Consider the following 22,631-nt stretch of genomic DNA (forward strand, 5'->3'; position numbering starts at 1 on the left):
TCTTAAATAGTTATGTTAAAGTCATCTATGTTTACATAGAGTTAACATCTTAATTTAGTAAGACTACAAAAATGTAGTACTCCTGCAGAAATGGCTGAGTCCCATCCAGAGGTTTGAAAGGTCATCTGTACAAAGTGATATGATTTTTTTTAATTATGTTTAATCAGATTATAAAGACTTTGGAACATTTGCCCATTCCTACTAAAAATATGTTGGAGGAAAGCAAAGTACTTCCAATTATTCAACGTTGGTCTCAGACAAAGACTGCTGTACCTCAGCTGAGTGAAGGAGATGGGTATTCTAGTGAGAATACATCACGTGCTCATACACCACTCAATACACCTGATCCTTCCACCAAGCTGAGCACAGAAGCTGACACAGACACTCCCAAGAAACTCATGTTTCGCAGACTTAAAATTATAAGTGAAAATAGCATGGACAGTGCAATCTCTGATGCAACCAGTGAGCTAGAAGGCAAGGATGGCAAAGAGGACCTTGATCAGTTAGAAAATGTCACTCTAGAGGATGAAGAAGAGTTGCAATCACAACAGCTACTACCACAACAGCTGCTTGAGTCCAAAGTAGAGAGTGAAACCACCGTGGAGGCCAGTAAGCTATGCACATCTGAACCAGAGGCTGACACTGAGATAGAGCTCAAAGAGAATAATGGTTCAAAACTAGAAGAACCTATTGCAGAAGAAACACCATCCCAAGATGAAGAGGAGGGTGTGTCTGATGTGGAGAGTGAGAGGAGCCAAGAACAACCAGATAAAACAGTGGATATAAGTGATTTGGCCACCAAACTACTGGACAGTTGGAAAGATTTGAAGGTAAGAAAACAGTTTATGTTCACTTTAACTTGAATTATTTAGTTGTAGAGTTCTGTAAACTTAAGTTGAATTGTCTACTTTTCTAGTCATGTGTATTTCTAAAAAATGGAATACCATCTCTCTTACTATCAGCTAATGATAAATGTGTCTGAACTATCATTTAAGTCTTGGCAGGAGTCATAGCAGCCAATATAGAAGTTCCCCCTTTTCCCTCATTAAAAGCATATCACATTAATTTCTTAAGTCATTCAAATGCTCTTTACATGAAAAGCAAAATTAATAATCACTTGAGTAGGGGCTGGAATTGTGGCTCAGCGGGGGAGCGTTCGCCTAGCACGGGTGGGGCCCGGGTTCGATCCTCAGCACCACATAAAAATAAAGGCATTGTGTTGTGTCCATCTACACCTAAAAAATAAATATTAAAAAAATAATAACCACTTGAGTAACAAACTTGTGATTCTATTTGAAATCTTTTTGAAATGAAAAAAAATAAAATTAATTAAAAAATAAAATTTATTGGAAAACCAAAGAAATTTAGCAATTTTTCATCAAAAATGAACATGAATTTTTATTTTAGAAAACAACTTTAAGGAGCTAGTTGATATTTAATTATTTCCATGGTTTCTGAAATAGACCTTTTTATTTTTTATTTTTTTGGTACAGGGATTGAACCCAGAGGTACTTAACCACTGAGTTATATCCCCAGCCCTTTTTTAAATTTTTGAGACAGGGTCTTGCTAAGTTGCTTAAGGCTTCACTAAGTTTCCAGACGTGGCTTTGAGCTCATAAGTCTTCTTTAGCTTCCTAAGTTGTTGGGATTATAGATGTGTATTATCATGCCCAGCCAGACCTACTTTTTAATGCCTGTTTCTTTGGAAAAAAGATGTTATCTTAAAGAAAAATAGAAAGGCCTGGACCCTTATGGCTAATACATATAATCTTTTGTTAAAAGAGCGTAGTAAGATGTACAGGGTTTGCTTTGCCAAAATCCCCATCTGAGTCTTGGATAAACACAAGAGTGTATAACAAGCTGAGCATATGAGAAGCATGGTAACATTTTGGTGTTAAGTGATCTGTAGGCCTTGAGGACCCTGTGGGAACAGGTTACTTTCTACCTTTCTGTTTTTCTGTTCCTCTTTTCTTCTGCCCAAGGTGAAATGGTCAGATAAACCAGCAATCCAGGTTTATTTGCAGCAAGATGAACCTACAAAACTCACCCCATTAGGTATACTGTGATTTGACCTGATGAAACTGGAACTGACCTTACACTGAACAAAATAAATAGTTTGTTGATTGTATATGGTGCTTCCTATTTCCTACATTGAGACCCTTTAAGTCTGGTGTGGTTTCAGCTTTTATTTGCTGATTTGCGCTCTTACTCATGTTACTCTTTCATCACGTTCATCTTTTTATAAATATAAAAGGAAGCGTTCATAGTAAGTCTGCTTATGAAACAGTGTGTGAACTACAGGTATGAGAATTGCATTTAGTTAAAAGAAATGTCAGGATGGTAACTTGGTGGACCTTTACTTAAGTCTTGCTTTGTGACAGTCCAGAGGTCCCTAAAAGAAGTCTCTCTTGTGTTTGGAGGTTGCCGGTGGAACCTGAATTTTAACTGTAGCTTAGTAATAGAAGTAGTGATGGAGACAAGTATACAAGATGATTTATTCTACTACGATTGAACCTGGGGGTGCTCTACCATTAAGCTACATCCCCTGACCTTATAATTTTTTATTTTGAAACAGGATCTTACTGAGTTTCCAGGGCTGGCCTCAAACTTGGAATCCTCCTGCCTTAACCTCCAAATTAACTAGGATTATAGATGTGTACCACCCTATAGCCACAGTTATGTAGGAGGAAAGTGAATGGTGGGGAGTTTGTAGACAATTTTTTGCTTGGGGAATCTCTGGTTGACCTAAAATTTTTAAATAGCTGAGGTACAATCATCATAAACCTGTCTTCGTAGACTCTGTAAAAAGCAAATATTTTTGTTTCTCTCTGTAATAGGTTGTTTCTGTAATTATAATGGTGTGAATTATTCTCTAGGATATATTTAACCTGATTAGATGTAATTGGAATAATTTAAACTCATTCTGGAGGTACATTTTTCAGTCCTACAAATTGTTTCTTCCCCTTCTTCTTATCCTCCCCACTTTTATCTGAAAGATCAAAACAGTTTTACAGTAATAAGTAAGTTTATGATCCCTTTTGACTTGAGGTTTAAATTTTATTTATACTTAAAATATATTCTTCTTATTCTTCATACTTTGGGTTTATCCTTATTTTTAGCATCAAGGGAACCATTAAATAAAATTCTCCTTTCTTCAAACTAGTTTGTTCTGGAATTGCATTACTGAGAAACTGTCTTTACTTGACTGTGAGTGGTGATGTTTTGTTACCAATTGGTGCTGTGTTACACATTGGTTCTTAATTCTTCTATCATTCTAATTAACATTTATTCTGGCTTCGATTTCTAAACTCTGATTATGGTTGTCCTTTGAAAAAAGATACTTTAGATTGCATTTAAGTAGTAGTCTGATCTCAGGAACCCATAAATTTGAATATGTCTTAGTGAAACACATTGACCTAATGTGATTACTGTACATCTGTACTATCCCGGCATTGAAAGAGTTAACTACTTCTGTCTGACTTCCACCTATGTGTTCAAGTAGACATTGGCTGAAAAGAAAATGTCTTATTCAACCAACCTTTATTAAGCACCTGTTGCCAAGCAGTATATTAGTTGCTGGTACTTAATTTCAAGATCATACTAAAAAACATTGATTTGAGATTGTTATATTAGCCACTCCAAGTCTGCCTGACCTGGGGCCACCATAACATTGCTGAACATGTGCTCCACTTGGCTTCTCTACCCTGGATGGAGTGAAGAACTGAAAGCAATTGCTTCCCATTCCTTAATACTTGGTTTTGCTGTGAAGGCAGACTATAATAGGGATCATCAATAAATGAAAGAGGGTGGGAGGGAAGGGAATGAAGCTTCATGAATTACTCTTTGTCCTCCCAGATCTGATGATGATCCCCTTGTAACTTGAACCATTTCCATCTAGCTTCTCAGGGCAGCAAGGAGCTTGTTAACATCACCAGCTGACCATGTGTCTCCTTTTCTCAACTCCATTTCCAACTTCGTGCTGAAGAAAAACGAGAACCTAGCGTGCATTCTCTGAAGAAACAGGAAGATGGTTGGGAAGTTGGATGATGCATGAAAAATATAATAGGTGAAAAGAGGACAGAGGTGGTTAACTCACTGGCGCCGGCGTTATTTTGGTGCGTCCATTGCCGACAATGGATGTCGTTCCGGGAAAATCCCTACTTCTGGCGAGAAAGGATTAAGTGAGCTACTTTTTCTATACCTATATACACAGGACCACTGCCTTGACTCCACAAGGCTTACACACTTTGACTCCTAAAGTAGACCTAAACCAGAAACATCACCTAGCCCATTGTTACTTATAAGCATGTATTCATTTTCATGTGCAAATTTACCAGGCTACATTTTCAGCAGGGACATGTGCATAATTTCTGTTTGCAAAAGGAGTTGTTGTACATTATCCCCCATGCTGAAAATATAGCCTAGATTTCACAAGGCAAAACAGCTGATTTCAAGTGATGACTAATTATAACTTGACTGGAAAATCTTCATTCATTTGGATCATATGAAGAGGAGGTAAGGTTCTCATGAACTTGGCGATTTCAATTGCTGTTAAACATCAAAAGATTGTAGTAATTAGTTATTCCAGAGCTTCTCTTATAAATACGTAGAATATAGGATATTCAACTCTCCTTATAATGAAATCTGGGTAGTTCTTTTTGTACCTGGATTTAGATAATTTAGGGACAGCATTCCCTGTGCATGATAAGTTAAGCTCTTCTTATTGGCTATTCATGTTCTTCTTCTATTCATCTTTATCTAGAGATATCTTTAATTATAAAATGCAGTATTTGCCTAGAAATCTAAGCATTAAACTCCCTACAGAAAGCTAAATAAAACAGTTAACCAAAAGTGAAAAGTTTTGAGTCACTGCTTGGAATTTCACTCCATCACTATGTAAAGTCTGTGCAACATTGAAAATGAAGTTACATGTCCTGGATTTCTGTGATAAATTTCAAAGTTCTCAGTACAGTAAAAGATTATTCTATATCAATGAGGATCAATATTACTTATCCTGTTTTTTTAAAAATAAATTTAGACTTGTCCTCCAAAAAATGCTGTTTTAGATACTGCTGCATTAAAAATTTGGTTAGAAGGCAGAAATGTTCTAAAACTCTCTAGAGGTCCATTTGTTATCAGATAAAATATTTTCATCTAAATTAGGGATTGACCAAATATGCCTTACTGCCTATTTTATGAAGTGTTTTTGAAACCCAGCCATACTCATCATTTATTTATTGTCTTTTGGCTGCTTTTACACTGTGGTGATAAGAGTTGAATAGTTGCCAAAAAGATGAAATGGCTCACAAAACCTATAATATTTACTATCTTGTCCTTCACAGAAAAAGTTTGCCAACACCTGATCTAAATGATAAAGTACTGAATCTGGCAGCTGTAAATATTCTGGTTTTGAATGAAGTCATTTTCACTTTACTCTTTTGGGTGAGCTCTTAATTCTGTTTCCATAAATAAATACATAATAATCATGTTTCTATTGCCCGTTTAGTTAGGCTTTTTAAAACTTCTGACTTTGTTTAGGAAAAGTTACTTTAAATGATTTGGATGTAGAACTATCTGAGATGTGAGAGAATGATATTTGTTATAAAAAAAGGATTTCTAGTTTAGAAGAGACCTTAAGGAATGTTGTCCTTTCTCAGGATCATGAACAAATCAGCCTGAAACTTAAGACTTTTCCAGTGTAAATTTAGGTGGTATAATTTAGTCTTGTATGTAATCATAATGAAAATATATACATTTTTCTCCTTAACATTTAAAATTTTTAATTCTAGTATAATTTCAGACTGAAAATACTGAGAATAATATTCAGTATGTATTCTACATACAATTCAAATTCTAGTGAGAAATATAGAGAAAATTGGGCTAAATATTCCTCTAAACTTTTTGTTCAGGTTCCCCAGTGTTAACATATTGCCAAATTTTCTTTATCATTTTTTTCTGAGTAAATTACAGATATAATGTCCCATAATCCCTAAACAGTTTGCATTTCCTAAAAATGAAGACATTCTCTTGTGTGACTTTAGTATATTTACCAAAGTCAGAAAATTATAGCAATATAGTACTATCATCTAATTAACAAATTTCATTCAAATTATGTCAGTTGTTCATATAATGCCCTTTATATCAAAAATAGTAATTTTTTTTTCTGACCAAGAATCTAGTGTGGGAGCAACATAACATTGAGTTATATCTTTTTAAGTATTATTAATCTGAAATAGTCTCTTTTTCTTTCTTTTGTTTTAATTGTAGACAGACACAATACCTTTATTTATTTTATTTTTATGTGGTGCTCAGAATCAAACCCAGTGCCTCACCAGGTGCTAAGTGAGTTCTCCTCCACTGAGCCACAACCCCACCCCAGGAATAGTTTCTTAATCTTCCTTTGTCTTTTATATACTTAGCCTTTTTAAATATATATATTTTTAAAATTTTGTGGATTATCCCTCATTTTGGGTTTGTCTGAAGTGTTTTTTTTTTTTTGTTTTTGTTTTTTTTAAATTCAGATGATATGTTTTTGTCCATAGTATTATAGTAGTGTTCTTCATATGATAATTGATTTATCCCATTCCTGGCATTGTCCACCTTGGTCAAGGTATTGTTTGACTTCTCCAATGTAAAATTATTCTTTCTCCTTTTATAATGAAAAAACATCACACATGAGCAATTTTGAAAATATGTGAATTCTGTTTTTCATCAAAATAGTCAGTTATGTTCAACATCCAGAGTTATGCCTGAATCACTGTGTTGATTGATAAATGAGTTTTCTAATCCATTAAACTTTTTTTTTCTGTTGATTGGTTAGCATTCTTTTTAAGAGTAAGCAAGGGCTTTACAAACATTTGTTTATTCATTGATTTGTGTTAATGTAGATTCGTGTACTCTTGTTTTATTCATTAGATTATTATCCATTAATTCCATTATTTGATGCTTAAATTGCTCCATATTTGGCCAGTGGAAACCCTGTCAAATTGGCTTGTGTGTCATTTTGACATGTCTTGTTTTTTAAACTTCTGGCACAGTATATGCTATTGTAGGTTCATCTTGTACTTGCCTTCTCAGACCATTAGCCATTTCTCTGAGACACTGTGGTTCCTTGTGCTGAAAAATGATATTTTGAAATTAATAGCTGGATTCTAGATCATCATTGCTACTGGTGACAGTGCTTCTGGGACTTGAGAAGGCTGTATTAAAATATGTGTGTCTATATGTACAGAATATGGCCACTCTACATTTTCTCCTATTAATCTGAAACTATATCCTCTTCTGAATCCTTTGTGCTTTCTTCTGTGACTCTCATTTATTGTTTCTCTTTTGACTGTCCCTTAAAGGGTTTATTTTTGGAGTACCTGATATTTCTTTTGTCTTATATATTATTGCTTAGACACTTGTTTTTTCTTCCTAAACCATGAAATCTTAAAAGGGCAGGGACCATTTCTTCCTTTTTGTAATAGGACATATCATATCTTCTTTACCACTTTTAATTCAAGATCCTGTTATTTCTTGCTTAGACTCTTGTAGCACCCTCCTATTTGTCCTTGTACCCATTTTTCTCCCGTTTCAGCTACCTTTAATTCTTCTATAGCATTAACTTTTTTAAAAAAATTTTTTTTAGTTATTTATTTTATTCATTTATTTAGATGTAGTGCTGAGAATTAAACCCAGTGCCTCACACATGTGAGGCAAGTGCTCTACCACTGAGCCACAACCCCAGCCCCTAGCATTAACTTTTAACAACATGTAAGTGATTAATAAGAATCTTTAGCAGCATTACAGACATACCCCATTACTCAAAGAACAAAGCCTTTGTAGTATGGGAACTACTTCTATGTATGTTTAACCTTCTTTCTCAACAATTTTTCTTACATACTCAATGCATGAGTCATATCTGCTCATATTATTCACTTCTCCATGTCCTTGAACATATTATTCTCTTTGCTTGGAATATCTTCCTGTTTTCTTCCTTTACTTAGACTTATGGTTGCAGATCATTCTTTAATTTTGCTTTGTCCTTTTCTGTACAGTATGGTAATCTAACAGATTACTAAAATTATTTGCTTAGATGCTTGTTTTCTCTTCTTAAATCATGAGATCATCAAGGACAGGAGCCATTTCTTACTCTTTGTACTAAGAGTTTTATTATTAAAATATTATAGTCAGCTTTTCACTGCTGTAACCAAAAGACCTAAGGAGAACAATTTTATGGAGGAACAGTTTATTTGGTGCTCATTTTCAGAGGTCTGAGTCCATAGACAGCCAACTCCATACCTCAGATGAGGCAGGACATTATGGTGGAAGGGTGTGGAGGAGGAAAGCAGTTCAGGATATGGCCATCATATTTTGTCCCGGGTGAGAGACACCTCCTCTAGTCATACCCTGCCTACCTACAGTTTCCACCCATTTGAATCCCTATTGAGATTAAGGCACTAAGACTCAACCCAATCATTTCCTTTCTTTTTTGGTAGGGTAGGGTGAGATCCCTGAGGGTTGAAAGCAGAGTTGCTTATCCATATCCCTGGCCCTTTTTTATTTTGAGATAATTTGGGGCCTTGCTAAATTGTTAGAGGTTGGTCTTGGACTTGCAATCCTCCTGCCTCAGCCTCTGGAGTCACTGGGATTACCATCGCACCCTACTCAATCATTTTACTTCTAAACTTTCTTGTGTTGTCTCACATGAACTTTTGGGGACACCTCATATCTACATTTTAACTGGTACCTTTGTAGTAGCAATGGTTATAATAATAAGTCACCTCTTAATGATAGTGATTACTATGTTTTTTTACTTCAATCTGTGCTAGATTCCGTAACTAGGGTAGTCTTTGGGAAATATAACTACTTATGTCAATGTCCTTTTTAAATTTTTTAAACAATTCCCTGTTATACTGTTAAAATTCAATTTGTTTTTCTTAATATGGCTTGCATGCCATGGCATAGTCTGAACTCCATTTATTTCTGCATTATCACCTCAAGCCATTCTAGTTTAGTAGCTTCTGCTAATGCACACATAACACACACACATAAACTCACACTGATTCATAAAAACACTCTTCTGTTTTAGATGTCTCTTCTCATTTGACTTTCATCCTTTCCCCTAGGAAAATGATATCTCTTCTAAAATAAAGTATCTGCTTGTTTTCCCCACTTTTACAATTTTTGTTTCTAGGGGTTTTTTTTGTTTGTTTTTGTTATGCCAAAAGACAGCCTTAAAAAATTAGTTAAAAACTTAAGTTGTTCTTCTCCATGGAAATTTTTTGCAATGAAAGATTTATGAAATCTGAAGAGTAGTAGAGTACGACAGCATTTACCCTGCCCTTTTTATATGCCCTCATAACATCTTTTTAATCTTAGCAAATAACATTCCAATAGTAAATTGAATGAAGACAGAGACAGCTTCTGTCTTGGCCACTCAAGTCTTCCCAGTATTCTACTTCCTAGGTGCCATGACGAGCCCGGTTTGTAGTTTGACACTTTATAAGTATTTGATTGGAAAAGTGAGGAAAGTCCATCTCTTCCCATGGTACCACATTTTTGAGTCCTTAGTGTATTATGTGTTTGATAGGTGGTCAGAAAATATTTGTGTGTCATGTAATCTTTTCAATCCTGTGAAATAGGTGGTGGTGGGTGTTGGAGCCGGGGGTTGGTTGGTTGTTTGCTTTTGGAGACATGGTCTTATTAAGTTGCTGAGGCTGGCCTCTAACTTGACATCTTCCTACCTCAGCCTCCTGAGTTGCTGGGATCATAAGCATGTGTCACCATCCCCTCACCCCCGCCCCGTGATATTTTTATCACTGTATATTATAAACAAACAACCTCATGATGCTGTGACTTAGTTTTTGAATGACATCTGAAAAGTGACTCAGGTATTCTAATTTAAACTCTGTATTTTTCTACTCCTTTTTCTGACCCAAATACGAGTGATTTCTTTGTCCATAGTAGGCAGCTTATGTAGTCTTCTTACATTCCACTTGCCATTTAGAAACTTTAATAAGTCTGAATTCATCCTGTACCTATAGGAGCCATTTTAGTGTTTTGTTGATATGTTTTTTTTTCTTTAAAGCTGCAGAAATTTTCAACCTGTGATATGTGATTGAACATCAAGAGATTTTTTTAACTTTTGAAATCACATGCAAGATTGTGGGTCTTTCTGGGGTGAGGGTCAATAATATGAGCAACTTCTCTAACAGGAGAAGAGTGTGTGTGTGTGTGTGTAATGGGAGAGGATGAACTGTGGTCCAAAAAGTGTTTTCTGAATGGTTTAGACATCAGCAGGGCTCCTACTCTTTTTTTTCCAAAGATTTTTTTTTTTTTTTTAAGATGAACACAATATCTTTACTTTGTTTTATTTATTTTTTAAATTTTTTTGTGTGGTGCTGAGGATTGAACCAAGTGCCTCAAGTAGGCAAGCACTCTACTACTGAGCTATAAATACCCAGCCCCTCCTACTCTTAACTTTAGGGTTGGCCTAATTAGTGTAACATGTAACTTTGGGGAAGTTGCTTTGAGGGCTATGATGATTTTGAAATGTTGAGGAGAAATCTTAGTTGTGGATTTAATTTGTCTAGAAAATAGAAATCTGAAATTGGAGAAACATTTAATGAAGACCTTAGTAATTCAATTCATCATTGGTTACTGTTTTGCATTAAAGTACTTTCCTTTTTCTGCTACTAGACATGGGGGGCCTTGAAAGTAGGAATTGTGTTAGGTTGACTTTCATGCTTCAGCCTTAGACTACACCCACCAGATAGATGTGTGTGGAATAAAAACATTGCTAAGAGAGATTCTTTGAATTGTAATTAAGATGAGCAAGACTAAGCCAGGTGTGGTGATGTACACCTGTAGTCCCAGCGGCTCTGGAGGCTGAGGCAGGACAAAGCAGCCTCAGCAATTTAGCAGGGCTTTAAGCAATTTAGTAAGACCCAGTCTCAAAACACAAAAGGGTTAGGGATGTGATTTGGTGGTTTGAGTGCACCTGGGTTCAACCCCTGGTACAAAACCAAAACAAAACAGGGTGGGAGAACAAGTTTAAACTGAATAATAGTGAACTGGGAGGTCTTTTTTCTTTTCTTTTCTTTTTCTTTTTTTTTTTTTTTATTTTAAGATATGGCACTTACTGAAGAATAGCATTTAGAAGTTGCTTCATGAGTAGCCAGGTCTTCACCTGGAATATACTCAGTGTACAAGAGTCTTGACACTATGCCTTTGTTTTTTTTTAATATTTTAGTTAGACACAATACCTTTATTTTTATGTGGTGCTGAGGATCGAATCCAGCTACTGCTGAGCCACGACCCCAGCCCCGCCTTTTTCATTTTTAGTTTTTTAAGGTAGGCCATTTCTGCTCATGATGTAAAATTTAGAAGGCCTACAGTTAAATGTTTCTTTCCCATCCACATCCCCTGTCATTTTCCTTAGAGGCAGTTAATACAACTAATTTCTTGTATAGTCTTCCAGAAATGATTTATGCATAGTAAGCAAATATATTTTGCCTTTAAAAAAAGAAAGAAAGAAACCTGACAGCTTATTCAGCTTTTTGGTTTTTGGGGGACAGGGGAAGGTACTGAGGATTGAACTCAGGGACATTTGACCACGGAGCCACATCCCCAAGCCCTATTTTGTATTTTATTTAGAGATAGGGTCTAACTTGTGTTGCTAAAACTGGCCTTGATTTTTTTAATCCTCCTACCTTAGCCTCCAAGTCTCAGTGATTAGAGGCAAGCACCCCACACCTGGCTTCTGCTTTCATATTTTCTCTCTTTATCCTCTCCTATTGGTTTTTGGGTGCTCTTCAAGCTGTGAGAGAGGCACTGCATTCAAAATAAGTATTTTATTACACAACAGATAATCTGATCATTTGTATGATAAAAGGTAGAAAAGTTATTTTACTCTCATTGTAAATTATTTTATTCTCCTAAATGTGTTTAGCTCAGGAACAGTCTAAATCAGTGCTTACATTTTTCCTTTCCTGGGCCTTGTGTATACTAGGCAAGCACTATACCAGAGCTATATCCCAGCTCTCAAAAAAAGATTTCTTATAAGTTGTTTCATAAATTTGTAGCAGCTCTTTTTTTTACGTCTTTAAAAAGTTCTACATTGCTTTAATGAACTTTTCAGTGAGTGCTTTTTGAGGCTGCTATAAGAAAACATTCCACATTAGTAGTATATAACATGTTCAAGTGTTTGAGAAACAGAAACTAATATGAATCAACTATAAAGACTTTCCCCTCTGCCTACTTTTCTCTGTATACCTTCTCTCTTGGCAATCTCCTATAGTACCACAATGTAAGGCATTGTTTCTTAAGACTTGCCCAAATTGTAGGTCTCTTGATTTAGCCTATTTCTTGTATTTCACATGTATATTTTCAGCTTTCTGTGGGCTCTGTCCTGCAGTTGCTATTCAGATTCATCCTCAAAATCTTCTTTCAAACCAGACACGGTGATGTTTACCTGTAATACCAGTAGTTTAGGAGGCTGAGGCAGGAGGATTATGAGTTCAAAGCCAGCCTCTGCAATTTAGTGATACTCTGTCTCTAAATAAAATATAAAAAAAGGGATAGGGTTGAGCAGTGGTTGAACACCCCTGTGTTCAGTCCCTGGTATGTACAAACAAACAAAAAACAAAACGAAAACTTATCTCACAAGCTGATTCTTCATTTTAAAATATTCAGTTGAATAATAGCTTTACCTTTTTTTTTAAAGCCACATTCAAAACATTTATCTCTTTTAGTTAAAATTACTACCGCTAACTATAGCAATATCTGAAAATACAGTTTTCAGATAACTAAGCTTTTTTCTTAGGGATAGTTTTGTTGGAAGATTATTTCCAAAATTATGATAGCTTTGAATACCTTCTTCATATTTTTGATAGTTGTTTTAAATGAAACTTTCAAAGCTTTCTGTCTCTTAAATGTCCAGTTGTTGAATTTTGGTACTTGTATGTGTTATTAATATGGGCTGGATAATTCATTTACATTTACTTTTCCAGAGTTTTCCCATCATTCAGAGTGGTTAAGTCTTCTAGCATGGTACAGTACATACTGTTGACAATTATGAGATACATAGCTCTGTAGCTCAGTGGTAAAGCATGTAGTTAGCATGAAGGAGGCCCTGGGTTAAAAAAAAAAAAGTTGCATTATTTTCTAGCTTACTGTAAGCACAATGTCTTACTGTTGAAGTCTGATACTATTTTGATTTGTTGTGGTAGGATCTCTAAGGTCTCTAAGCAATTTTCTTGAATTTTTTTTTTTTTTTTGATACTTTCTTCCTCTGTTTTCTTTCACTTTCTGAAATTTCTCATAAAAGATGTAGAACTTTTTGTAGCAATCCTTTAATTTCATTTATATAAACACACACATTTTTTTTTAGTTGTAGGTGGACATAATACCTTTATTTATTTATTTATTTTAATGTGGTGCTGAAGATCAAACCCAAGGCCTCACACATGCTAGAAGAGCACTCTACCACTAAGCCACAACTTCAGACCCCCTAATTTTCATTTTTAATCTCCCATTTTTCCAATTTACTTTGTGTTCTGCTTTCAGAGAGACTCTTAATCTTCTTTTTTTCTATCCATACAATCCAAAATTTACTCTTCTTTGCTCAGAATCATGAGAAAGAAGAAAAAAATTTAGAAAATGTGTGAGGCAAAAAATTTTAAATTACCTGTACATTCACTACCTGTATATAATTAATAGTCTTAGATCTACAGATGGGTTTGTACTTTTTTTATTCTTCCACTGTTATTTTACAGGATTTCAGAGTGGAGTTGGGATAAGTATGTGTATTTCTATATTGTGTTTTATTTTTCATCTCTTCCTGTGAACATTTCCTACTGATGCTTTAAGACAACACAAATATCTACTTTCTTTAGGTCATGTTTTCTAGTCCTCACTCCAAAGGTGCAAATCAGCTTTTGTATCCCTCTGTTACATTTCTATTAATTGTTTTATACATATCTATCATAAGATAATGCATATTTACTTTCTCTGTTTTCTAAGTGTTTGTGAGGGAATAGAAGAATTGGTTAAGAGTGTGTGCTTTGGACAGACATAAATCTAGTCATGGGTCTTAGGTCCAGTATATAACTCATTGCTAGGATAATTACTTTACCTCTCTTATCCTGTTTTCTATGTATTGTAGATATAATAATAAGAGTATATGAGAGCTGTGCACGGTGGCACACATCTATAATCCCAGTGGCTTAGGAGGCCAAGGCAGGAGGATCGCTAGTTCAAAGCCAGCATTAGCAACTTAGTGAGGCCCTAAGCAATTCATTGAGACCCTGTCTCTAAATAAAATACTAAAAAGGTCTGGGGATGTGGCTCAGTGGTTATGTGTCCCTGGGTTCAAACATCAGTATCAAAAAAAAAAAATAATAAGAGTATATGAGAATATATAGGACCTGGGACAGAGTAAGTGCTCTCAGACATTCTGATTGTTAGTCTACAAACTCCTTGATATGGCAGGTAGTATTTATCTCAAACATCCAACATATAGCAGAGTCTTAATATATTTAGCACATAGTTGATACTCAAATCTTTGTTGCATAGATAAGTAAGCCCAGTTTCCACAGGTAGCCATCATAGAACTCATGCTCTTTTTATGTCCACATATTAAAAACATCTTCACTCACATTTTCATATTTTAATAGAGAATATTGGATGCATTGGTGTTATGTAATCTTATCATTGATTCTGTGTGTATCAAATAATCCAAAGATTTATTTTGAGTCTTTGACTAAAGGGGAGAAATTGGTCAAAGGAAGCTGTTTTAAACATGTTGCAGAGGCTCATTTATTACCCTGACTCTGGAAGTATAGTACAGAACATTTTTGTTATAGGGGAGGCCTCTCATGTTCTTTTCAGGATGAGAGTGATCAATGGTATAGGATGAAGAGATTGATGGTATAGTGATAAAAGGCATGGGGTATGTGTAATACTTTGAGTTTATATAGCATTATGGGTAATTTCTATACAACAGAAGTAGAATTTCACTTGTTGGTCCATTTCACTAGTCACAGAGTATATGGATTATCTGCCAGGCATTTTTCTCAGTTCCAGAGATATAGCAAAGAATAAGGTAGTCTTGGCTTGTAACAATTATAGCTTGAGTGTATATGGAGGGTGGGAGGGAGAGGAAGAGAGTTTACGTGTTAGTTGGGAGCAGCACCTAGACACTAAAGAAATAAGAGGATGATAGTTGAGTGATTGTACATTGAAGATTACTGTGAATGGAGCCAACTCAGATAATCATTTTCAACGGTGGAATCTGATCTGTGGGTGTGACATTATTCCTAATAGACATCCATAGCACTCAAGCTAACACTAATATTATTAGTGATAGCATTGGTGATTTAATACTTACCTTTGGAAAACTCCAGTTGGATTTTCAGAGCTTTAATCTCCTAGATAATAAGTTTCTAGCTTAAATTTTGTATCCAGCTTTGACTTTATAATGAGGAGGATCAATCACATTAGCCACTCTAATGGTTTGGGTTCCCCAAAATATTGTTAGGCACATAGCGAGTAGTCAGTAGTAATCATTTATTTTGTGAACATCAAAATACATTTTCGGCTTAGTAGATGATCTAAAATTTTTTTCAGGGTGGTGGTGTTGGGCATTGACCTGGGACCTCATGTTTAACACTGAGCCATATCCCCAGCCTTGATCTAAATTTTTGAAGTAAGAATTTTTATTTATTTATTAAGTGCCGAGGATTGAACGCAGGGGCTTAACCACTGAGCTACGTCCCCAGCCCTTTTTAAGACAGGGTCTAGCTAAGTTGCTTAGGGCCTTGCTAAATTGCTTAGGCTGGCTTTGAACTTGTGATCCTTCTATCTCAGCCAACCAAGCCACTTTGATTACAGGAATGTGCCACCATGCCTGTTTGGAAGAATTTTTGAGAAGCATTTCTTATGGCACATTTTCTGCCACCACAGAATGGGTCCCCAACTTGAGGGCTGTACAATATATTACCTCAGACATTTGTAATGAACACTCTTCATATCAAGATCTTACACAATCCCACGCTACTTGGGAGGCTGAAGTAGAAGATTGCAAGTTGGAGGCTAGCTTGGGCAATTTAGCAAAACCCTGTCTCAAAGTTAGAAAATGCTAGGGATGTAGCACAGTGGTAGAGCACTCACCTAGCATGTGTGGGGCCCTGGATTCAATCTCCAGTAGTTACCTCATAGGGTTGTTTTGAAGCTCAAATAAGATAATACATTTTAAAATGTTTAGAATCATGCAGGCAAACAGAGAAGTGCACAAGTAACTTGTAACAATCATTGTCTATTAGGTAATTTGTCAGTATACATATAATTTTGGAAATTTTTAAGAATTTGCATTCTTATCTATATGGTCCATTTTTGTCATTTTCAAAAGAAATTGAAAATTGTATCTTGACCTTTCCTCAGTTGTGTGACATGGATTATTTCTCATTTTCCACAAATATTGCTAGAACCAATGATAATGTGAGGGAAGGAGTTCTTTAATTTTGGGGGAGTACATTCCCCAAAATGAATCACCAGGTCTCTTAAGTGTAGTTAATATTACAAGACTACTGTGAAAAGGACAATATCATGTACCTTTGAGAAGATGTGTGAGTTTGTCATTAACATACTTGGCATTACAATACTTGTTATTACCCTACTTGGATATCCAAGTAGGGTAGTAACATGTTGTGCCCAAGCATTACTTGATGGACTAGAATAGTATGGAATTGTCAGAGCAACAAAGCGGGTTCTAGGCTTTAGAACTACACAGCAAGAAAAGGTACCTCCAGTCTTAAAAAATAGTTTATGTTTCTCAAGATCAACTTTGGTACTGTATTGGATGCCATTTCAGGAGCATTAGTAATTTAATACTTACCTTTTCTATTTTTTGTAATAATAACATTGTGAAAGTAGATGTCACATTTGGCTGTTAGTGAAATGGATTGTGTATTTATAGAAAAATAGTCTGTATGGCAGGAATTGTCTTTATCATGGTTTTTTTCTGAAATATTTTTATGTAACTAGGTTATTGCTACTCTTTTCTTTCTAAAGTAGGGATGGTAGGTGAGAGAACATTCAATAAAGTAACTGTTTTGATTTTTTATGTAGGAATGCATATGCATTCTAAAGTAGGGATGGTAGGTGAGAGAACATTCAATAAAGTAATTGTTTTGATTTTTATGTAGGAATGCATATGCAGAAGGCATGTAGAAATTAGAATTCTCAGGAAGTGTGTTCTTGCAGAAATGCCCCTGTCACTAAGTCTGTTACTTTGCTGGTGAAATCATACAAACCTGGTAGATGTAAAATATAAATATTGTGTGCTACATATTTTTGTTTCTAAGGGGCCAGGATCTATTTTTATTTGAAGCCAAATATAAGTCAAATTTTGGAGAATAATTAAAAACCAGCCTGTTCCTTCCCATTTCTTTGTCATATGAAATTAGTTACAAAGCAATCACCACTTTCACCCCAGACTAATCAACCTTCTTTGGGTTTATTTTTTTGCAGGAGGTATATCGAATTCCAAAGAAAAGTCAAACTGAAAAGGACAGTACAGGTAAGTATTCAGAGATACTCTATGTATGACTCTACAAATATTCTTTTAGTATATGCAAGGGTAACTGATAAGTACTTAAGCTTTTTTGTTTTTGAAACCAGACAATACATAATTAGGTAAATTAAATATTTAAAATTTAGAAACTTGAACTTTTATTCTTTCTTAATGACTTTTTGCCAAAGGAGATTTCCCTGATACTGCCTGTGTGTGTGTTGATACTGTTCTGAAAGTAAGTCATGGTCTTTCAGTATCTTTTATCTGTTCATTGTTTCTCTAGAGGTTCATTCTTAAACCTGTACTCCTAGAGACCTGTGGAAGAATGTTTAGTTTTAGATATTTTTACACAAAATCTGATGTGTATATTTACTTTCCTGGGGAAAGCTCAAAATGTTTTGAGACTTCTAGGGGAGTCTCAAAAAGATTGAGAATCATTGTTACATAACAGATAACAGGAAAGCTATGGGAGTCTGGTTTCTGTTTTTTACCACTTTGTTATGTCTCCTAGAACCTTTCTGGGGGAGTAAAGTAATGAGCTCAATCATTGATTTCTTGAATTCCTCTAGCACTGGTCCATAAATAGTGTTATGAAGCCATTGTGAATGGTATTTTGTTTGTTTATTGTTATCTTTTGCATATTTTAAAATCCTACTACTTTGTTCATAAACCTCTACTTAGGGCTCTAGGCAATATTGGTTGGCAAAACAAGTGGCATGCTATAGATTTGATTATCAGAGGCTACTTCTCTAGACTCACTGAGTTGAAACCATTGGCAACACGGATGAAACAAATACCTATGAAAGTTTTCCCCCAATAGTTTGCAAATATCTAGTGTGGTATGGCCCTGTAGGAGAAGCAGAGGCAGGTCTTTAATGGATAACTATAATCTTTACAGGGAACAGCTTTTATGTGGTAGCTTCAGTCTCTCCCTCACATGGAATCCCCTATTTCAGTCTTATATTTAAGGAAATGCTTATAATATAATACAAACCTGGTTCCACCCTTTATGTCACGCAGTTAAAGCTTAGAACCCTTAAAATTCAGAAGAATTGTGAAGTATTTTGGGGAATACATAGTGTAGTTCAATCTTTGTTTTATAATACAAGGAATTCAGCCTGAATAAATGGAATGATTTCTCTGTCTCACATATTCTAAGGCAGAAGTCAGAATAACTTTATCATGTGACCCAGCAATTCCACTTCCAGGAATGTACCTAAGAGAAATGAAAATATGTCCAAAGGCTTGTGCATAAATGTTCATTCGTGTGACATTATTTATAATTTATTATTAATAGCCAGGAGTGGAAACAACTCAAATTCTACCAACAGAAAAATGGATAAACAAAATGTGGTACAAACTCTCAGAATAAAATAGAAAGGAAAGGACTAGGGGTATAACAGCTTAGTAGAGCACCCTTGGGTTCAATCCCCAATTGTTTTGGTGGGGGGCGCGGAGAAGAACAACAACAGTCTGATAATAATACAGACACAGAGCAATCGTGTGTAATAGCAGTCAGTTTGTATTGAGAGTGTTCAGTTGTGTCTGAAATGTTCAGTGGTCAGATTGAGAAAGGTGAGAAACTAGTAGGCATGGTAATGAAAAATAGTACTCAGTCAATGTTGAGAAACAACAGTCATGGAATTTAGAAAGTGAAGATAGAGCATGAACCATTCTAGATAAAGGAAACAATGAAGAAGCTTAATATTATCAACTTGGAATGGGAAGCTGTTATCTTTGCTTTGCGGATGTGCCCATTTGGCTTTGATAACTTCTTAAGTTAGCACCTATGTCTGAAATATTTTATTTTAATTGTAGTTCATAAAGAGTTGTCTAATAACCTTTTTTAAAAAGTTAATTAAACTTATGCTAAGCATGTCAGGCTTCTTTTCTATAAATTATAAATATAGAGTGTTATAGGGCCAGTTGTAGGCTTTTTACTTTTAAGCTGACAAGCACACTGCCTTGCTAAAGTAACAGGAACATTTTGCATGCATGTACTCACTGAATGTTAGACGTCTATGTTGAAGACTTGGACTGAGTCTTTTGTGGGGAAAAGAAGAAAAAGGCATTCATGGAAGAGAGTTAAGTGCAGTGAATACATAAGACTTTTGTCTCACCCAAATTCAGTACTAGGTAGATAAGGGAAGGGTCGATAGGTCTGTTTATTGGATACAAGTTTAATTATACTGTTGCTGTACTTTTATAAAAAAATTTATACAGTTGATGTACTTTTATAAAGTTTACCAAGTAAACTTTTTGAAAACCTTTTTTCTCTTAGTAACTGAACGAGGAAGGGATGCTGTTGGCTTTAGAGATCAAACAGCTGCCCCAAAGACTCCTAACAGGTCAAGAGAGAGAGACCCAGATAAGCAAACTCAAAATAAAGAGAAAAGGAAACGAAGGGGCTCCCTGTCACCACCCTCTTCTGCCTATGAGCGGGGAACAAAAAGGCCAGATGACAGGTAAGTGACATGAGTTTTTTCTCGTTTTGGGGGCAAGACAGAAAGTACCCAAGTCAAATGCAGTCATCCCTCCAAATCTGCTTATTACTTTGGACCCAGTGGCTTTTGGAATTAGTACTTTCTTTTGATGAATGAGTATAAAATTTTACTGATATAAATCTGAAGACAGATTCTCTTTTGTTTGTAATAATAGATGTAAAAAGTTAGTAGAGTTTTGGTACTTGAAAAGTTTCTGTTTGACACATAAATGCCATGTAGAGAGCCAAAGCTTTTTTTTTTTTTTTTTAAGGGAAATAAAAGTTGGTAAGAGGTAATGCTTCTAAAGCAATAGCAATTCTTCAGAAGTCAGGACTTTGCCAGGCACTGTGGCGCATGCCTGTGATCCCAGCAACTTGGGAGACTGAGGCAGGGAGGATTGCAAGTTTGAGCCGGCCTCAGCAATTTAGCAAGACCCTGTCTCAATAAAGGGCCGGGGATGTGACTCAGTGGTTAAGCACCCCTTGTACCAAAAAAATAAAATGAAAGAAAATGTTAGGACTTGATTTTCTACTGACTCTCGTGCCATACCAATCAAAATACTGATTTGAAAATATCAGAGGAAAAAAAAAAAGTGCATTCCAGAGTCCTTCTCTAGAAAATATAAAAAGGAGTGGGAATGTAGCTTAGTGTTAATTGTTAAGTGCCCATGGGTTTAATCCCTAGTACCAAAATAAATAAATAAAAATTTTAAAATAATAAGAAAAAAATACCAGAGACTCTTGTACTGGTAGAGAAACAAAGCACATAACCATCCATTGAGGGCTAGAAAACAGTTATTCCAGAGAAGTTCTCTTTTTTAAATTGAATTTTCTTTTTAAAATACTGACATATGATTTTCATATACTACAGCTGCCAGACGTCTTAATTTGGGCTCATAGTGGCTCACTGTGATTTGAATTTATATTCCCCTAATTACTAAATAGATTGAAATATGGAATGCTTCATGAATTTGCGTGTCATCCTTGCACAGGGGCCTTGCTAGTATTCTCTGTATCATTCCAATTTTAGTATGTGTGCTGCCAAAGCAAGTACTAGGATGAATATCTTGTCATGTGCTTTTGGATATTTCTGTTTTCTGTGAAAGCCCATCCTTTTTTCACTAATGTGCAGTCCTGCCTCACTCCAGCAAGTTTTCATACATATCTGTTTCTTGGCTCTTAATGACTCTCACTTATGCGAAGTCTTAGTACGAAGCAGGTCAGTCTTTCTACCCAGACCTTCTTGATTTTCTTCTAGGATATCTTGTTTTTGCTCAAACTTTTACTCTTCCTTAGAATCTGCTTGTTGCCCTATGCCTTAAACAAAATTAAAAATTAAAATTAAAAAAGGGAAGAATTCTATGGAGTCTTGACATAATTACAATTTTGAATATTCCTATCTCTGTCTGGTTAGGTCTTCTTTAATACTTATTTGTTTATTTGGAACTGGGAATTGAACCTTGGGATACTCAATCACAGAGCCACATCCCCAGCCCTTTTAAAAAAATTTTGAGACAGGGTCTCCCTAAGTTGCTCAGGGCCTTGCTAAGTTGCTGAGACTGGCTTTGAATTTGAGACCCTCCTGGCTTAGCCTCCTGAGCCACTAGAATTACAAGCATGTGCCACTGTGCCCAGCTTCTATACTATTTAATTTATTTTTTGATTTTTTTGTAGTTTGTAGGTGGACAGAATGCCCCTATTTATTTGCTTATTTTTATATGGTACTGAGGATTGAACCCAGTGGCTTACACATGTGAGGCCAGTGCTCTGCTACTGAGCTACAGCCCTAGCCCTTCTTTAATATTTTTTTTTTTTTTTTTTTTTTTAATTTTTTATTTATTGTTTTTTTAGTTTTCGGCGGACACAACACCTTTGTTTGTATGTGGTGCTGAGGATCGAACCCGGGCTGCACGCATGCCAGGCGAGCGCGCTACCACTTGAGCCACATCCCCAGCCCAATATATTTTTTAATATATATTTTTTAGTTGTAGTTGGACACAATATCTTTATTTTATTTTTATGTGGTGCTGAGGATTGAACCCAGTGCCTGTCATGCATGCAAGGCGAGCTCTCTCCCTGTGAGCCACAATCCCAGCCCCCTCGTTAATGTTTTTAATAAAGGTTTTCTTTAATTAAATGTATAATTTTCTCAAAAAAGACTTACATATATTTGTGGTGTATTTCTTTCTAGGAATCTTAATTTTTTGTTAGCATTTTGGTTTGCTAGTGGTATTTAGATACTCAATTTACTTTCACATATTGGTGACCATACAGAACTTAACTAATTTCAATAATTTGTGTGGGGTTTATCTCCCACCTTTTTAATCTTTGTATGTCAACACTTCATATTATTGGAATTTTTCCTTTTTCTTTCTAATCTTTATACCTTGCTCTTGTGTTTTGCTAGCAATACAAATCACAGAATAATATTTTTTTTATCTTGAATTAATTTCCTTGGTAAGTGTGTTTCCTTTTTTTAGGTTTATTTTATTAGGCTTTCATAAAATTCTTAATTTGAGTGGATTCTCTTCTGATTTCCATTTTTATTTCCAATGTGTGTTTAAGGTTTTTTTTTGGCTAAACTTCTAACTT

General features: G+C 35.4%; 1 protein-coding gene and 1 non-coding gene across 5 annotated transcripts in view; one reads left to right on the top strand and one right to left on the bottom strand.

Moving 5' to 3' along the window:
- Positions 1–22,631, top strand: part of Setd2 (SET domain containing 2, histone lysine methyltransferase) — a 106,507-nt gene that overhangs the window by 51,744 nt on the left and 32,132 nt on the right. For all 4 annotated transcript variants that reach the window (XR_007344350.1, XM_048795195.1, XM_048795196.1 and 1 more), the window contains exons 12-14: positions 168–830; positions 17,515–17,563; positions 19,839–20,022. Coding sequence is in view for 3 of the 4 variants with exons in the window: in XM_048795195.1 (XP_048651152.1) it covers positions 168–830; positions 17,515–17,563; positions 19,839–20,022 (896 nt within the window). In the remaining variant the exon portion in view is untranslated. The remainder of the gene's footprint in view (positions 1–167; positions 831–17,514; positions 17,564–19,838; positions 20,023–22,631) is intronic.
- LOC125613836 lies at positions 20,987–21,093 on the bottom strand. Its single transcript, XR_007344434.1, has one exon. It is a non-coding gene; the product is annotated as a U6 spliceosomal RNA (small nuclear RNA).

Source organism: Marmota marmota, unplaced genomic scaffold, assembly GCF_001458135.2.
Source record: "Marmota marmota marmota unplaced genomic scaffold, marMar, whole genome shotgun sequence".
Taxonomy (NCBI): Eukaryota; Metazoa; Chordata; class Mammalia; order Rodentia; family Sciuridae; genus Marmota; species Marmota marmota.